Source organism: Notamacropus eugenii, chromosome 1 (genome assembly GCF_028372415.1).
Source record: "Notamacropus eugenii isolate mMacEug1 chromosome 1, mMacEug1.pri_v2, whole genome shotgun sequence".
NCBI classification, from domain to species: domain Eukaryota; kingdom Metazoa; phylum Chordata; class Mammalia; order Diprotodontia; family Macropodidae; genus Notamacropus; species Notamacropus eugenii.
Genome location: NC_092872.1, coordinates 106842791 through 106861604, shown reverse-complemented (window position 1 = coordinate 106861604; position 18814 = coordinate 106842791). Strand labels below are relative to the sequence as shown.

The window sequence follows — 18814 nt, the reverse complement described above, 5'->3', positions numbered from 1 at the left end:
TGAGTGGGTGGAGGGAGGAATTTGTTTAGGGGAACTTGTTTCTGTGGGGATGCCTAACAGAAGTAAGGTTTAAGATGTTGGCACTCCCTGGATTAGTGATAAGTCCCCTGTCAAATCTTACCTCCTGGTATTCTAATAATATCCCAAATAAATATTTTGGTTTTGCCTTTGAGAAAGAGAATTTATTATATATTGAGAATTTGCCCTGGAAATATGCATGTATATTCACAGTGTCTGCTATGGGTATCACATTGGCACTACACCCTCCAAGAGAGACATAAGGACTAGTTATGTAGATTTGGGAGTCACATGATGAGATATGATAATTAAGCCAATAGGAGCTGATGAAGTTACAGAGAAAGGATATGAAACCTACAAATGGTGGAAAGATTTGTTGGCTGTTGAAGTTTCTTAGAGCTCTTCGCTTGTCTCTATTTTTTCTACACATTGCTATTTGCTCTAACTTTTTACTGCTGCTGGTACTTCATTCAGTGGATGTTGGATATGTTTGTGGAAGAGTGAGGAATGGAAGGAGAAAGAACAGTAATCAGGGAAGTCATGTGCCTACTTCATTTACAAATCTCTTGGCACCACCAGAGAAAGGGGTATCCCTTCTTAGGGTGATGGCAAGGGATGAGAGATGAAGCAGGGTAGAAAGAAAAATGAAGATATTTTTTCTGAGGCCCAGAATTTAATATTGTCATTGTTTCTCAGCTTTAGATTAAAATGGCTTCATTAACTATTTAATCTATAAATTAACTTGTTTACAATGCTCCTTTGGGTTTGAATCAGTCATTATTCAGCAACCAAGAAACACATTGATGAGGTCCAAGGCCCATGAGGTCCTTTCAACCTTTAAAATCTTAAGAATCTTGTATTTACAACTTTAGTTTTTTGTTAGGCCTTCTCTCCATCCTCACCCCCCATCCCCCATTGTCCCTTCACTCATCCCCATATTGTTTTCACTATCTGAACTCAGTCCCTGACCTGAGTTCAAGTCCCATTTCTTCAGCTAACAGGCTACGTGGTCTTGGACAAATCTTGAGTTATGGTTTTCTCATTTGTGAAATAAGGGGGCTGTCCTAGGTAAACTCTACAATCCTTTCTAGCTTTAGATTCCTGTGTTCATGTCAAAGCCAAAGATAAATGAGACATCAAAGGCTAAATAGTCAAACCCCCTCCTTTTACAGTGGAAAAGACTGGCTCAGGGAGGTTAAGAGATATACTCAAGATTGATTAATTAGTAAACATCAGGGACAAGATCTGAACCCCTCTTCTCTTGACACAGAAGACATAAGAATAGGAGTACAAATGAATGGAAAACTCAGAAAAAAGTCAAATAATGAGGAGAAAAAAAAAGCCAAAGCATGTCCCATAAACCACAGGGTAGTAAATGACAAATTTCAAACACGTAGGAAGCATGCAGGGACAAACCTCATTCTTTTCCCACCACCCAAGGGTGTCAGGGTCTTGCTGTGCAAATTCCTGGGATCTCTTCACAGCCCAAAAAATGAGATATCCACTTGCACCAAGTGTGAGGAAACAGAAGAAATTAGCAAGAAACCTAAGGAATCGGATCAAGTGGACGTTTTCTTCCCTTTGGGCTGCAAATTCCTCATCAATTGCTTCCTATAGCGAGAAGAAAAAGAAAGCAATAACTGAACTACTTAAAGGACCATGGTTTCAGATGAGATTCATGGGAACTGAAAGGTGAAAAATTAAAGTTTTCATTAGCACCTTGGGCTCAGTTCTACATCATAGAGGAGATGTACTTGGGAAGAGACTATCTTTGTCATAGGACAGGCCTGCACAACCTGTGCCCCATGGGCACACCAACCCATCATAGGGAGTAGTAGTATTTGTACTATGTAAGATATTTTACAGTAATATTTTAGGGAATGGTCTATATTTTGTTTGAATAAATGTTTTTAAAATATAAAGAACAAAGCCTCAACAGAGATGTGAAAAGATCTAATTTCTTTCCCCTTTGTAGAGCTGGGGTATCCATGAATGTGGAACGTTGCTTGGAATGTCAAATTTTGTTAAACATCAATATAGAAATCCTGAAAACCAAAAGAGAGATTAATAAAATTGAAAGCAAGAATTATAATTTTTATGTAATAAAGTTTTGATGATTTTTCTCCCTTTTTATTTACATATTTGTTCATTTATTTACTTTAATTCTTTGTTATAACAGATGGCTCCTTGGGAGGAGGAAGAAAGATACAGGGAAAAATTTAGGCTCGGCGACGTAGGAACATAAGATATCAACAAAAATCTGTTTTAAAATGGAAAAAAAATGCTTTCTTGCAATAACTCATAATAACTTCCCCTGTTTTTTTTTTTTTATTTGCAAAGTGCTTTCCTTGTAACAGCTCCATGAAGTAGATAGTACAAGTCGGTGGTGGTTGGGGGAGAGGGGGAGGGTAGAATCTAGACCCATGATTGCTTTGGGATGGTGAACAACCACTGCAGATGTGTAACTGTTCTGTGATTTACAGTCTCTGTTGTGTGCCCATTGTCGCATGTTCATTACCCTTCAGAGGCCGGATTTGAACTCAGGTCTTCCTGACTCAGAGACTGATATCCAATGTTTTACAACCTCTAACTGAGGAGGAAATATCCTCAAAAAACTTAGTGGCTTGCCCAAGGTCCCAGAACTTATAAGTTGGGGCTAATTCCAAGTGTACTGCTTTTTTCCACAACAGTGGTCTTTGTTTTAGTGTTAAAATCATGAATGACCAATCTCTCATTTCCTGTCAATGTTACTGTTGTGAAAATTGAGGAAGCAGGACAATGCTATGACATCAATGTTGGAAAATGTCATCATATTTTCTCTAACCACAGCAGGAACAGTCCCCAGATTCTGGTAGGCAGATATGATGAGTCAACCTTTCCTTTCATCCTGGGGATATTTTGCTAGACCACTGGAGGTGACTTGGGGATAACAAGAAGATTTTGCTCCCAGAAACTCAGTAAAAAAATCCCTTTACCTTAAAGTTCATTATGATGGAGTTAAACTTGTTGTCTGCTGTTTCAGGGTTACCAATCAGGAAGTCCCAGCTTGTGAACATTTTCCAGCTGAAATTAAAAGTATTGTCATCCCCTCCTCCATCCTCACCAAGGTTCTTTGCCATCCTGTAAAGACAAAAAAACAAATCCAGAATTTGGACCTTTGAGGGAAGATATAAAAGTATAGATGGTAAATTCAAGTGAAAAAAAACTAGAAAGGAAAATATAGCAGGGAAGAAAAACATTTTTTTCCCCAAAAGAATTTTTGATTAAATTTTCCATTTCTTTTTCATGGGGCCTTAACATTTCTATGGATGCCAAACATGAGGATTTTTTGAGCAAACTAAGGTATATAAAATACTTTTATATTTCTAAACTAACATGACTTTGGAATTGTAAAAGAAAATTTTTTAAAGGTCTATATTTTGATTTTTCTTAATTATCCTCTAGTAAAGTGGATTGTTTGTTGTTGTTTGTTATTTATTTTCAGAGAAGATCAATGAACTTCATGAGGTAATGTCTTGACTTGTGACTGAATTGGGTTTAAGTGTGGTAGAGCTGTGCAAAGTCATCAGCTTCACTCTCTTCTCCAGAGTCGTTGCAGTCCAGTGGCGAGACACAAGTCAAGAGGACTGGTGATGTCCCCAATGGATAGAGACCCAAAATCAGGAAGACTTGGGTTCATGTTGCCTTTTACAGATGCAGGTTGTAGGATAATCAATAAGCTTTTATTAAGCATGTACTATGTGGCAAACATTGGGCTAAGCATGAAGGATACAAAAAGAGGCAAGTAACAGTCCCTGTTCTAAAGGAATTCACAGTTTAATAGGGGGGGACAACATTAAAACAAGTATGTAAAATAAGGCATATACAAAATAAATTTGAGATAGTCAACAGAGGTAAGGTTGTACCACCAAGGGATTAGGGAAGCCTTTCTGTAGAAAGCAGTATGCTAGCTAGAAGCCAGGGAAACCAGTAGGTGGAAGATGAGATAGCATGAAGAAAAGCCCCTTGAAACTGCCACAAGTTTGTGACTCTGGGCATGACCTTTCAATGCCCCAGACAATCTTATAAAACTATAAATTGTAAGGTTGGTGCTAGATCTTAAACTTTAGAGAGAATTTCTTCCTCCTGAGTTCCCAGGACCAACACAATTACAGGTTCAGTAAAAAGAATGAAGTCCTTTATTAATTAAAAAAAAATCTACCATCAAAAGAAAACACTACCTAAAACATTTTTTTTGTTCACATAGCTCCAAAATTTGCACTGAGTTGATAGAGTTAAATACCTCACTTAGAGGCAGAAATAGAAACAGTTTTTCCCAGAGAGTATGAATGATATTGACTTGCAGTTTGGTTTGAGTAGTTCCAGATCTTGGTTCCACATGCCTCACCTCTATTTCTAGCATCATCAGTCCATTCAGTATTAGAACTGTAAGCATTAACATTCTATAAAAATTCATCTCATTAAAAAAATAAAAGCCATAATGTGATTAAAAAAAACAACCTCCAATTCTCTATTTAAGAGCTTTCTTAAGGAAACTGTGCTGTCTATTTGTCCTTTATCCTTATTTTTTTAAGAATTTTCCACTAGACAGAACTGTAAATGCTTGGTAATGATGACAATAATAAATATTTATCTAGGATTAGGATTAGTGAAGCACCTTTTGTATATTACCTAATTGGATTCTCATAACACTCCTTTGAAATAGATGTTATTATTATGCCAATTTTGAACTTGAAAAAAATGAGTCTCAAAGAGACTAATTGACTTGTCCAGAACCACCTAGCTGGTGCCTGACCAGGATGTCAGGGGAGGAGTCCACTCAGACCTTCCTGCCTCCATGTGCAGCACTCTGGCCACTGCAAGGGAACCAGCTTCAGTGTTCACCTAGTCCAACCAGATGAGGAAAACTGAGGATCAGGGCCCTCAAGTGTGTTATTTGTCTGTTCAGATATCCCTTTACCACTCATTACCTTCAGCTGGGAGAAGACGCTGAGGGAATAAGACACAAGACAGGAGAGTTGGAAGAGGGGTAGGAGATAGGAAAAGGTGGCTGGTGAGTGGCTGGGGGAAGTTGACAGGAAAGAAAAAGACTTAGGAAGAGAAATCAGAAGACATTTTGTATGTTAAAGTAATGGAAGTTACTGAGAACAAACTCTACTTACCTCTGAAGTTTGTCTCAAGATGGTCAGTACCACTTTATACGTAACTCAGAGCAAGCTTAAATTTATTTTTCAAGGAGCTGAACTAGAAGACCACACCATGTAGTAAAAGCAGTTTGGACCATGAAAAGTTTTATGAGACATTTATAAACCCTGTGTCCTTAGCTAAAGCTTTCACTCTGAATAGCATTTTTGTTTGTTGTTTGTTTTAATTTTACTCTTTTATTATTTAATATACTGGTTGAGTTTTTAGCATTTTGTAAATATGCCCAGAGGCATGCTTTTTTACAAATCACATAAAAGACCTTCTGAAAAACAGACTAATAGCTGCACAGAAACACACTAGGCAATGAAAAGAGAAAAAGTGGGGAGAGAAGTCGTTGAAGAAGACCAGGAAAAACATTCGACTAAGGGGCAATACTTTTCTCAACTGCAGCCTACTTGAATCCAACATGTGGTCCACTTGAAGGTTTTTGGTAATCAATCAAATCAGTCAATCAAATACTTTTTTTGTCTAAATTTGTTAGCATACATATAATAATAACTCATTAGGCATTAACCAAAGGCTATGTGACCCTGAACAAGTCACTTAACCTCTTTCTATCTTAGTAATTAACTGTAAAATGTAGATAATAGCACCTACCTCCCAGAGGTCTTGTAAGCAAAAAATGAGACAATATTTATAATATTCTTTGCAAACCTTAAAGCACTACATAAAAATTGTTACTATTATATAAAAATCCAAGGAGGTTCCCAATGACTTTGTGAAACATTCTATTTCGTGAATCTACTCATATAGAATCTGAGAGTCACTCAGTTATGGAAACCTGTAGTCAGGAATCAGCTTTGCCTTGACTCAATATATTCCATAGTTCTTGAGTCTAATTCTGTCTGTCAAAAACCAGTATTTTTCTTGATTTGATCAAAATTAGCCCTAAACCTGTACTAATGTGATTCTAAATGAATAATATTAATTAAACTATTTATTATATTGCTTTTGTATTTCTCCTGTAAAATTCACATTTGGGAATAATGATATCATCAAAAAAATAAAATTGTATAATTATGTGTTCTGGACCTATGTTTTTACTGGGAGCAGGAACTTCCAGAAAAGAAATTATAGCCTTAGAGAGTAGCCCAACGCGATGAAAGGTGAAGTGACTTTCCCAGGATTATATAGTCAGCATTTGTCAAAATCAGGACTTGAACCCAGCTATTTATGATTCTGTGGTCACTACAACAGGCTGCCTCTCAGATCATCATGAGAGAAATGATTATTTCTCTCTTATATTAATAATCAATTACTATTGGGGGATATTCAGAATTTTTTCCCTTCCTATTTCCTCTTTCTTTACTCAAGTCAGCCTCTGAAGAATAGGATTGATAATGAGATTGAATTTAACATTCTCTTCAATCTTGTTTAGACCTCACCTAATTGGGGAAGCTCATTGTGTTCTTTTCAGGCTTGGGTGGGGGTAAATCCTTTCAGAGGTTCCCAAAGTGGGTGACACCATCCCCTGAGGGACACTGGAATGATCCAATGCCTTTGGTACACTTAGGGGGCATTGAATAAGAATGAGAGGGTAGTGGAAGCATAAGAAAAGAAGAAAAGGGAAGAACATTTTGAAAAACTATTTATACACTTTTCAGTTGTTGTATAACAAAGTTAAAGTCATAGTGATTACATTATTCTCCAAATAAACACACAAAATGCAAATTATAGCCAGTCAGTGGTCAAGTTCACTGACAGGTCTTGACAAGCGAGTGTTGGCAGGTGAGTGTGTCAAGCACTTCAATGCATGAAAAAACCCACAAATTTACAAAAAATTATTAAATTTAAGATGTATCATTTTTAAAAAATATATTTTATATTTTTTGAAATGATGCAAATTTTTAAAAAAATGTTAAAGTGTTAAAGAGAGTAGATTTCCAGGGGGGGCTATTGAGTAATTTTTTTTTTAAAGGGAACAATAGGTCAAATAAATTTGGGAACCTCTTCTAGATTGCCAGGCTGGGAGTCTTCTAGGAATGAGTGACATAATCAAAATCAGTCTCCCAGCCCCTCATTAGAATAGTCATTCTCTCCACTAATTGTTAACCCATCAGAGTTGGTTGCTATTGGGAACACTTACTCTTCCAAGGGTATATAAGCATCAATAGGCTGCCATGATCTGTCTTTGGTGTACGAGACCATCCTTTTATTAATTATTCACTAGCCATAATTAATAGGATGATTAATTACCCAGAAATTATGTCTCTCAAACTTTTAATACATCACAATCATTATCATTTTAAAAAAAAATTCAAATGGCCCACATATACTTGGATTTCTGATGGTCATCAGAACATCTCCTCCTTTCTCACCTGGTTACAATAATGTGACATTCTTTGACTTTTTCATAATTCCACAGGAAACTCATCCTTGACTTCCCTGAGTCACACATACACACACACACACACACACACACACACACACACACACACACACACACCTCCTTTTTAGCTTCCTTTAGTGTGTTGTCTTTCCTTATTGGATTATAAACTCCTTGAGGGCACAGACCACCTTTCTCTTTTTGTACTTGTTTGCCCAGCACTTATCACAGAGTCTGGCATGTAGTATTTGATAAATGTTTATTGATTGAATGACTGGCCCAAAATTAAGACAAATTTAGGTATATCTTCCCACATTGAACACTCCACAGAAAGTGCCATAGTGAAGGCAATAGACAACAATGAATTGGACTGGGCTCAGGAAAGAGACCCTCAGGGGAAATTTTGGTTGAAAAAAGATAAAAATTGCTTAAGTGCATATGTAGCCAGCACACCCTTGTAATGTCTTGCTGGTCACTTGATGGGCATTCTGAGGATAGTCTTAGCACCAGTAAGATATCCAACCTAGAAATTTTAATTCTTCCTTATTGATAAATAAAGGAGTGAATGAGTTAATGCTAAACAGCTATTGCTTACACATCGTATTGGGGTTTTTTGCTTTGTTTTTTGTCCTGTTTTGCTCCGCCACTGGTCAGATGTATGGGTTTTTATCTATAATTGTTTCTATTGACATCAGAATATTTCTTAAATAGCTGCAATTTACTTTATAGGTCACTAATGGCCTTATTCCCAAATATTAGCTCCTTGGTAATAATAGTGGCTCACATTGCTAGATGCTGTAATAAACAATGAAGCTCATTAAGCACCGAGAAGGCAGAAGGTACTAAAAGATAATAACTTTAGGTTTTAAGCACTTATTGATTTCTTGTTCAGAGACAGGGGGAAAAATTCCATCTGAAGCAGTCCTAGTCTTATGTATGAACAGAGTACATGTTCAAGGATTTAGCTGCCAGCTTCCCTAGGAGCCTGTCATAGCACCATTATGGAATCAAACTTTTGGTATAGACCTTATTTTTAGAGAAGTTGCATATGAGCTCCATTGCTTTATCACTGGCACCTCCAAACCACCTTTCTAAAATATACAAATATCGCAGGAAATGATAATTGATTAAGCTGTTGTTTGGTATTAAAAACTTTAATGTGAATTACTTTGCTTTCTTTAGACTGGTAAAGAAATGGAAATATTTGTTGAAAATAAAGAGGGGTGATTTTGGAGGATAAAACATTATCTAATAGAAAGTAAGTACTCCATGAGAACAAGGATTTTTTTTTCCTTTTGTACCCCCAGAACCTATTATCCTTATTTTACAATGAAAAACTGAGTCTGAGAGAGGTTAAGTGACTCATCTAGGGTTACAGGGAGAATTCAAGTTTAGGTCTTTCAGAATCCAATACTCTGTCCACCACACTGTATACTTGACCTCAGAGACATCTAGTACAACTCTTTCCTTTAAGAGAGAACAGATAGGTATCCAGTCTAGTATAATGTCTGGCACAAAATGTTATCTGGATTGAATTGAATTAAATCAAATCAAATCCAAGGAGGTCAAGGATGTGTGGAGTACACAGCAAACCTAGTGGAATGCATTTGTCTCACAATTTTTTCATTTATTCACTTATGTTACCTCTTTGTAACTAGAGAAGGAGAAGGGTAATGAAGGAAGGAGTGATAAGAAAAGGAAGAGGAACATTGGAAAAGAATGAAGGGAAGGAGAAAAAAGGATGAACTTTGCTTCTAACATACAATTTTTTTCAGTGCTTCACTCAGATTTTTTTTCTTTCTATGTCTTTTGTCATATAAATTGTCACAACAAAGCCTTAGCTATCCTTGATGATATGGTAATTATCAACAGGCATATAGCTACCTTTCCCATACCTGGAAAAGAGAGCATAATAACCCGTCCCTTTTTCATTTAACTGCAACCAAAAGGAATGTGATTGGCTTCAGGCAGGAACTTTGTATTGTGAACATAGTTAGAACTCCTTAATTCAAAAGGAATTTAGGATCATGGGTTTAGATCAAGGGAAGATCCAAGGCCTTCATTTTGTAGATGAAATTACTGAGACCCAGAAAGGTTAAATGATTTTTCCCAAGGTCACACAGCTAGTGAGTGGCAGGGATGAGATTCAAAGTTAGGTCCTCTGACCCCAAACCATCATCATCATCATCCAATGCTTATTCCACTTCCCCTAAATGGCGCTCATCTCTGGCATAGAACTAGAATGCAGAAAAGTATAACATTGCCTGCAGCCTGCGGGAGATGGTGAGGAGTACGATACAATGCCTTTAGCAAGAAACAGGGCAAATACACATGAATTATATATTCACATCTGGAAAGGCACTCAGAGGCTATCTAATCCAATATGTTTATTTTATAAATGAGGAAACTGAGGCTGAGAGGTTAAGCAATTTGCCAAATGTGACACAAGTAAGAAGTAATAAAAAAAGATTTGAAAGCCAGGACCTCTGATTCCAAATGCCATGTGCTCTTTCCACTGTACCAGACTTTACTAGGCCTGAGTGAGATCAGGCAAGACTTCTGCTCAAATACATTCTTTCCCCCTTCTTCCCTCCTCCTTTTCTTGGTATGCAGAAGGATAAGTGGTAGTGTGTCTGTCTGCCTCTGTCTCTGTCTCTGACTCTGTCTCTTTGTCTCCTCTCCCTCTCCCTCTCCCTCTCTGTCTCCCTCCTCTCCCTCCTCTCTCTCCCTCCCTCCCTCCCTCTCTCTCTCTCTCTCTCTCTCTCTCTCTCTCTCTCTCTCTCTCTCTCTCTCTCTCTCTCTCTCTCTTTCTCCTTTTCCCCCCTATCCTTCCCCTTGTTCTCTCTTGGGAGCAGAAAAACCAGCATGGCATTGCCTTGTAAACCTTCATTAAATCTCTTTGAATCTCTCTATTTTTCCGTCTGTCTGTCTCATCTCTGCTTATGTCTGTCTCTGTCTCTCTATCTCTGTATGGATGTCTATCTGTTTGTCTCAAAAGTATGTCTCCTTAATTAGGGGAATTTAAGCAGCTCTAAATCTTATTGTTCATGGTTTAAGCATTCATAAAGTTAACCATCCCAGGTGGGAAAGTTGCACCCATTATAGAATGGAAGATCTGATCTGTGGCACTTCTATGAATCCCAACAACAGTATGAATATAGCAGCAGTGGGTAGGGATGACGTCATGTTGGGCAGCCCAAAAATATCTTTAAATGCATTTACAAGACTGGAGTATTCATATGTGTGTGTTGAGTGTTCAGTCAGAGTTTTGCCTTGAATATGATACTGCAAGTAACGAATATTTTAGTGTTGTGAGCAGGTCCCTAAAATCTATTCCCATAAGTTTTGGAAATTAAAATCCTATTTCCAGATGGGAGTATGCCCAAAACAAGAAATCCCTGTCTGCCTCCATGAAACAGGCTTGTGAGAAAAATTTGAACAAACTAGACCATTTCTAGCCCAGTTCAGACTTTCTCATTTAGGCATGGAAAGATTAGAGTCCCAACCTGACCAATATCTTAGTTGCTCTAAAAGAGCCAGTCAGGTCCATTCTATTTAATTCACTGTTTCCAGGAGTAATGATTAGGTCCTGCTATTTAACTGATCTTATTTGGGTATGAAATCTAATGAGGACAACACATACGGTACTTAATCCTATATATTTACAGTATGGTAGCCTGCAATTTTAATTTTCTAATTTGATTTACCCATCTATAAATAATATTTTTATAGCATCCACCACGTACTCTATACTCTCTAATCATTTGAATGTGTAAAGAGAAGAGATGAGACAGTAATCTGAGTGTAGCGATAGGAATCCAAGGCAAAATTACCCTTTTAATCTCAAGTAAAGTATCTACATGGCTTTTGTGCCAGAAGTGTTATAGTTATTTATATGTATGTCTGTGTACAGATATAAATATAGATGATGTAGATATAGATAGATATATCCTAATATCAAGTCAGCTTACCCACTGAGGAGGAAACAAAGTCAGTCAAAAAATTCAGTTTGACCTTAGGAACCCTTGTTGTGTTTTCTGATTGTTGCTGTGGGGTCTGGAAAGTCCTACTTGAGCCCTAAGGTTGTATGCTAACTCAAAAAAACCCCACCAGGTGATCATACTACCCTGTGGGAAAGTCGTTGTTTAGTGACGTCTTATTTGGAATAGGAGGGAGACAATCTATTGATTGGGCCATCCACAAGTTCAGAATTAGGACTATAGCCCAGTGAGTTTTAGGACTCAGAACTGATAGGAGATCATTGGCAGATGACTAAGATGGCTTTTGATGCATTAGAAGCAATAGATGAATCAGTTCTACCTATATCTAAATGATATACACTGATGCTACATATGATAAGTTCTTGGTAGAAGACCAGTATATAATTATCTCTATATTGGTTTATAGCAGGTAACTTTGCTCTGGGTCTTGTATGACTTATGTACTTGGTCTATAGTCCTGAATCAGGAGGTGACATGATATGGTGAATGGGACAATATATTTGGAGTCAGAAAGACTGGGGCTCAGATCCCAGCTTAGAAACTGAGTAATTATAGGATCCAAGGTAAGTCGCTTAAATTATCTGTTTCTGTTTCTTTAACTGTAAGATGATGGGGTTCCAAGGTCCCTTTCATCTCTAAATCTGTGATCCTATGCTCCTAGAAATGTTTCTATAGCTGTTATTGATATGTATATAAATATACATACTTTATCTTTTGCATGTGATTTATATAGTTTGCAACTTTAACATGAATTAACCTGTAATGTACTTGTCTATATACTGTGTATTTGGCATAATTACTTATAACATATTGTTTGGCAATTTACAAATGTTCATGATATGTACTTAATGCATGCATCAGTTAGGTGGTACAGTGGATAAATCACTAGGATAGGAATCAAGTTTGTCCTGAGTTTAAATCTTGCCTCAGATACTTATTATCTGTGTGATCCTAAGCAAGTCACTTAACCTCTCCCAAATTCAGTTTCCTCAACTCTGAAATGGGTAGTTACCTTGCAGGGTTGTTGCAAAGATCAACTGAGATAATATTTGTAAAAAAAATATTTAGCCTAGCACATAGTAGGTGCTAAATTATGTTTATTTTCTTTCCTGCCCCTTTTTTTCACTTCTCCTTTTCGTATTTAGCTGTTGGGGGAACACTTCTCTACAACCAAGGCTATTACTTGTCATGTCCCTTTCTCAGCAAAGCTATTAGCAGCTTCTTCATGGACTAGTTATTTCATCTTATTTGAAATGTTCTCTTCTACTTCTCTGTTGAATTCCAGATGCTGCATCATCTGTTCCCCACAGTGAAATTCTAATAGCTCTTTTTTGAGTGAGCTCCTGGCCTCAGGGATTTTTCGGCACTTTTGAGAATCAGACTTTTAGCTGTACTCCAAGTACAGACAGTATCATAAGAGACCTCTAAGTCAAAAATGTCTCTTTTGACTGATGTTATTTCCAACCCCGTGGGGCCAATAGTCTGAATTTGGGGGAAGTGTTGGCTCATTCAGATTTGTACCAAACACTAACTTTTGTACAGACACACTAGCAGCTATAAGAAGAACACATATAGTCTCCAAACCTATGTACTTTCATTTTCCGTTTTTAGAATTTCCATTGAATATTTTGGTTGAATTGAGTAAATCACTCTCAAATCACATTATGTCTTTGGCAACATTTTCTAGAACCATACAGATGACCCTAAAGTTTTACTTTAGCTATACTGGAAGAGTAGGAGCTGAGTATCTTTGACCTGCCTCCTACAACCACTCCCAAATTACTATTCTCTCTTAGAAATGTAATCATTGTAATTGTATAGTGTCTTCATTCCCAAAGATTCAAAATGCTTTCACAATTAGTAATTTTCCAATTTTGCCTTCCCAAAAGCCTTGTGATACTGATAGCAAAAGGTTTTATCTATATTTTGCCAAAGACAGTTAAACTTTCAAATGTTCAGATATTCATTCCCCTAAGAGTGAATCATCAAATCAAAAGTTGGAGGCTTTTGGGATTTTGGCAATCAGCAGCATGTTTTAGGGACCTTTTTAATTATTTTGTGGATAAATTCCTGGAGTCCCTGAAAGTGGCTGAATTGACCACCAAACATCCTCATTTCTGAGTAACTTGTAGAGTTGGTGGATACTTATGTGTAAGTATAGAGTAAAACAGGAGCATATATGTCAATGTTAATTTTGTTTACAACAGGTTGCCCTCAGTGTAATTTGTTGTAGCTCTTTTATTTGCAATACTACTTCTGTCAATGGGTTCCAGCAATGAGCCAATCCAATAAACAAGCCATTAAGAGCCTAAACCACAGAAAAAGAGTTAAACCAATTTAGATGATCAAAACCAAAATAGTAAAAAATGTATACATGTTTTCAAAAAGAGTCAAATTTGTTAGAATGTTTCAATATAGTTGACCAGTTTTAATGGGTATGGGGAAGTGTTAAAATTGATGGATTTTGTCAAAGCTAAAACTGAGTGTATGTTTGGCTAGATAGCTACCAAGTAATTAGCAATAACATCTTATTTGTCACTTTAAAAGCACACAGCTTCTACAAAACTATGCAATAGATACTACCTCTGTAAAACCTCAGAGTAGTTAACAAAGCAATCAAGCCTACATTGGTACCATCTAACACTCTTTACCATTCACTAAAGGTCACAGAAAAATGGTAAAGGACAAACAGCCCACAACTTATTAGCCAGGAAGTTAAAAATCAAACCAATACTTAATAAATTAAATGTTAATCCTGACTTCAGCGAAGTGGATATGTCTAGACAATTTAGGTAAATACCTCACATGTTGTTCTATATGCCTTGTCTTCCTGGAATACCTGGAAGTCCCTGGAAACTAGTTGTGAAGAAACTCTGTGCTAATCAAAAAGATAAGCTAGCAAATCCTGGCCAGGGATTTGGTATACTGCAGGTAGGTGTTTGCGCCTACAGCTCTCAAGTGAAGCTAGTATGTGTAATTGGTTACTAGCTGGGACAAGAGGGACAGCTAGGTGGCACAGTGGATGGTGTGCTAGCCCTGCGATCAGGATGACCTGAATTCCAATCTGGCCTCAGAAACTTACTAGCTGTGTGATTTGGGGCAAGTCACTTAACCCTGTTTGCCTTAGTTCTTCATCAGTAGAATGAGCTGAAGAAGGAAATGGCCAAGTACTCCAGTAGCTTTGCCAAGAAAATCCCAAATGGAGTCACAAAGAGTCAAATACAACTAGCTGACTAAACAGAACAAACTAGGATAAGAATCTACAACTCTATGCAGACGCCTTAATTTTCTTCTAAGAGTCTAAAGCCTGTTACCGAAAAAATATATTTTGTGCAAGGGGAAAAAACAAACAAACAGACTTGATCTTGTTGCCAACTAAAATCCTTCCCTATGATAAAATGCATTCTTTTCTAAGAGAATGCATTATTATATATCTAATTCTGATGGTCTCTGGAGACCACACTTGTTTTTCTATTATCTTATATTGCTAAAATATTTGGTTGAATAATTATTCTACTTGAAAAAAAATGACAGGCTTCAGATTTCTTAAAATTAAGCAAAAAAGACTGAACTCAAGTATCTCTGAGTGGATAAGGAAGGATCAACATCTGCTTTCTGAGCGTAAGCTGAGCCATTCCCTTATACCTCTAAATCACTAAAAGGCTAACATATTGGTTAAAAATTGCTCAAGGCTGATAAAGTTGCTAGTGGTATATAAGTGGCCAGATATCAATTTAAGTGAAGAGAAGTGCTATGGAGACCTTGTGTACCATTCATTATCAATCTCACATCAGTCCTGATATTAAAACTATATCATCTCCTCTCATTTGTGTGTTCTCTGGACATAAAACAACACAAAAATTTTATCCAGTTCTCAGATTTTTTCCTTGCCTATCCCCTTCTTTTTTTGGGTATAGTAATCATTTTCTCCTTCCCTGAGGACATATGGAACTTACGTTCTGATGACAATCAGGAAGCTGTATCCAATGCACATGATTCCCACCAGAAAGTAGGAGAGAGGCATCCTGAAATTCATGGCTCCAATTGTCCGTTTATTGTCGTAATAGCCGTAAAAGAGGACAGAATATTGTGCCATACCCTAAAACCCAAGGATAAAGAGACCTGAAAGGAATATCATTAAATGCAAAAGAGAACAACAAAACATTTTCAAACTTGGGTTATGACTCTGGGCATGAAAGTTACTGCTTTTTTTTAGAGGATGAACAGTTTGGCCGCCTAGTTGATTGGCAACATTGATGCCGTCAAAATTCAAGCATTTCTAAGCAGATGCAAGTTTTGTTTTCACTGTGGTTGTTTTTCCAGGCAGAGACCTGCTCTGCTAAAAATAAATGCCACTGTTCTGGAATAAAACCATTGCCATGGCACTATTGCATTGATCAATCAAGCTCTAAATCAACAAACACTGATTGAGGCCGACTTTATGTCAGGCATTGGGATTAAGAAGAGAGAAATGAAAGAATTTCTGTTCCCAAAGGAGCTCACATTCTATTGGTGGAAACAACATGTGCATATATTCATATATAAAAAGAAGATAATGATGGTGGTGCCTTGGAGATAGCACCAGGCCTGGAGTCAAGAAGACCTTAGTTCAAATCTGGGCTCAGACACTTACTAGCTGTGTGACTCTGGGCAAGTCATTTAACTTTATTTGCCTCAGTTTCCTCAACTGTAAAATGAGCTGGAGAAGGAAATGTCAAAACTCTAGTATCTTTGCCAAGAAAACTCCAATGGGATCACAACTAAAATAACTGAATAATAAACCCAACAATGAACGCTACAGCTGGTCAGGATCTGGAAAGGCTTCATGTAGAAGGTGCTTTTAAGTGTTTGTCCATTAGTAGAAGTACAGTATCATAAGTGAAAGATGAGAACACGCCCTCCAAAGTCTACCACCATGTTCTTAGTCACCTAGTTAGCCCCCTGGAGTCCTGAGATGTGACTTGTATTTTCTCACTAAGGCACAGTGACTATATTAATTCAGCCCCAAGCAGCATGGGTGACATTTAGGAGTATCTTTCATTTTTTTCTCTTCCTCAAGATATGAAAGTGAATGTATTAACTTATTTCTTCCATTTTCTTCAATTTTTCATCATTATTTCATTCAATTCATTATTCATTTATTCAAAATATCAGGACTGATGTGAGATTCATTCATATTTCAACATTATTTCATTCAATTAGTCAAAACAAAAATTTTTTGTGTGCAAAATACTGGACTGAAAAGGATTTTTAAAAAGTGAATCAGAAATAATTATCCTCATCTTCTATTGAACTTAGAATGTAGTAAGTCAGGATAAAGACATTTGCAGAAGTATGTGAGCAAAGGACAGCACAGAGCTTTCCCCACTACCCAAGTCAGCTGGCATTTTGGGAGACATAGCTACCCTCCTATATTCCATGTATCAGACCTCAGAATCATTAGTAATCCTTCCTGCATTCAAAACACACCAAATGACAGTGCTTACTTCTCAAAACTATCTCGTTTCATTTCTTTACACACACTCACACACACACACTCACACTCACACACACACTCACACTCACAGACACACTCACACACTCTCACACATACACACAGTACTGGTCAGTCTCTACCCAAACTACAATACCTGATGAATATCTATCCACCTTTTCTTGTCTTGTGAAGAGGAACCTCCTGAGACATCTCATTCCACTTTAGGCTGACTTTGTAAGAAGCTGCCTTTTTTCTTGCATCAAACTTAATGTGCCTCTTTGTAACTTTTACCTTTTGCTTCCATTTTTATTCTCTGGATCCAAGAACAAGTACAATCCTCCTTGACCATGAAAACTCTTCCAGTATTTGAAGAAAGCTATCATTTCTTCTCTGTCTCCAACCAAGTCTTCCCTTTTCTAGGCTAAATATTCCTAGCCACTTAGTATGGAGAGAAGACGAAGGTGTGTGTGGAAAAATAAGGAAAATAAATCCAAAGGCTAGGAGCACTGAAGGTAAATTTTCTTCCCTTTATAATTTTGTCTTAGACCAACCCTGATTTCTTTAAGCAGACTAGAATAGGTTCCAAAAGCCATCACTTTCCATAGACTGCTGCCATTATCATCACTGTTTTCTTTTCTTCTCTTAACCATTAGAACTTAGTTAAAACTAATGCTATGTAGATGTTGAAAATCATTATAAGACAAAATGGAAATCATGAGCAGGGGTTCTTGACTTGGGGGTCCATAAATTTGTGTTCTGGAAATATTTTAATATAATTGGTAACTTTTGTAGTCCCATGTATTTTATTTTGCATGTTTAAGAACTTCCCCTCCACCCCTGTGAAGTTCACAGGCTTTAGTGAATTTCTAATGGTGTCCATAACACCAGAAAAGCTTAAAACCTTTGTTCTCAAGGAAGCTGAACAAAGAATTATCAGAAAGTTTTAACTTCTTAAAGGTAAGAGCAAATTTTGTAGGCCAAAGGCAAGGACAATCTCAAGGAAATTTGGGGAAAGGTAATTGGTTACTATAGCAATTCACAGATAGGTTATAGCTTCCATTTTAACTACTTATTCATCATGGTACCTTCCGACCATACATCTAGGCCTAGAAGGGACCTAAGAGGCCATCTAGTCCAACCTCATTTTATAGATAAGGAAACTGAAACCCAATGAGGTTAATTTCTTTGCCCAAGGTCACATAGGTAGTAAGCATCATAGGTATGATTTGAACCCAGGTTCTTTGACTCTAGAGTGATTTTGGCATTGTTTCCAATTTTTGTTTTATGAAATGCTAAGCTGAATTGTTTTTAAACTGATGAGAGAATGTGTGTGTCAAATTCTGCACCCTCTAAAGGTCAGTGTTCTGGGTAAAAGTATCAGTGGCCCCACTCTAGTTAAAATCTCTACCTTGAACACATATTCAGTACCACAGTTTTCTTCTCTCTCTCAAGCAGTTTTTTAATATTATGACTGTGCTCTTTTATCAAAAAGCCTTCATAAGATCAGTAACAATAACAACTGATATTTTGTAGGAATTTTTTCCCTCAGAGCCCTTCAAATCATACCAGGTAGAAAGTCTATACTTCACCTAAGGACAGACTAGCCCTGTTTGAAAAAAAAAAGTTCTAAAATGAATTGAATGAAACGGTGACAGATTGAGCCTAAAATGATTTGGAAACCATTCAGTTTACTCTAAATCCATATAAAAATCAAGTCACTTCTACAGTTTGAAAAGAATTCAAAATCTGATGGTTGTCGCTAACTAACACCGTTGGCAAAGTTGTGTA

General features: G+C 37.0%; 1 protein-coding gene across 1 annotated transcript in view; it reads right to left on the bottom strand.

Annotated features, from left to right (window-relative positions):
• Positions 1 to 18814, bottom strand: part of TMC1 (transmembrane channel like 1) — a 135910-nt gene that overhangs the window by 49412 nt on the left and 67684 nt on the right. The window contains exons 8-10 of the mRNA XM_072611640.1: positions 15507 to 15649; positions 2994 to 3138; positions 1435 to 1629 (exon numbers count right to left, since the gene is read on the bottom strand). Coding sequence (XP_072467741.1) covers positions 1435 to 1629; positions 2994 to 3138; positions 15507 to 15649 — 483 coding nt within the window. The remainder of the gene's footprint in view (positions 1 to 1434; positions 1630 to 2993; positions 3139 to 15506; positions 15650 to 18814) is intronic.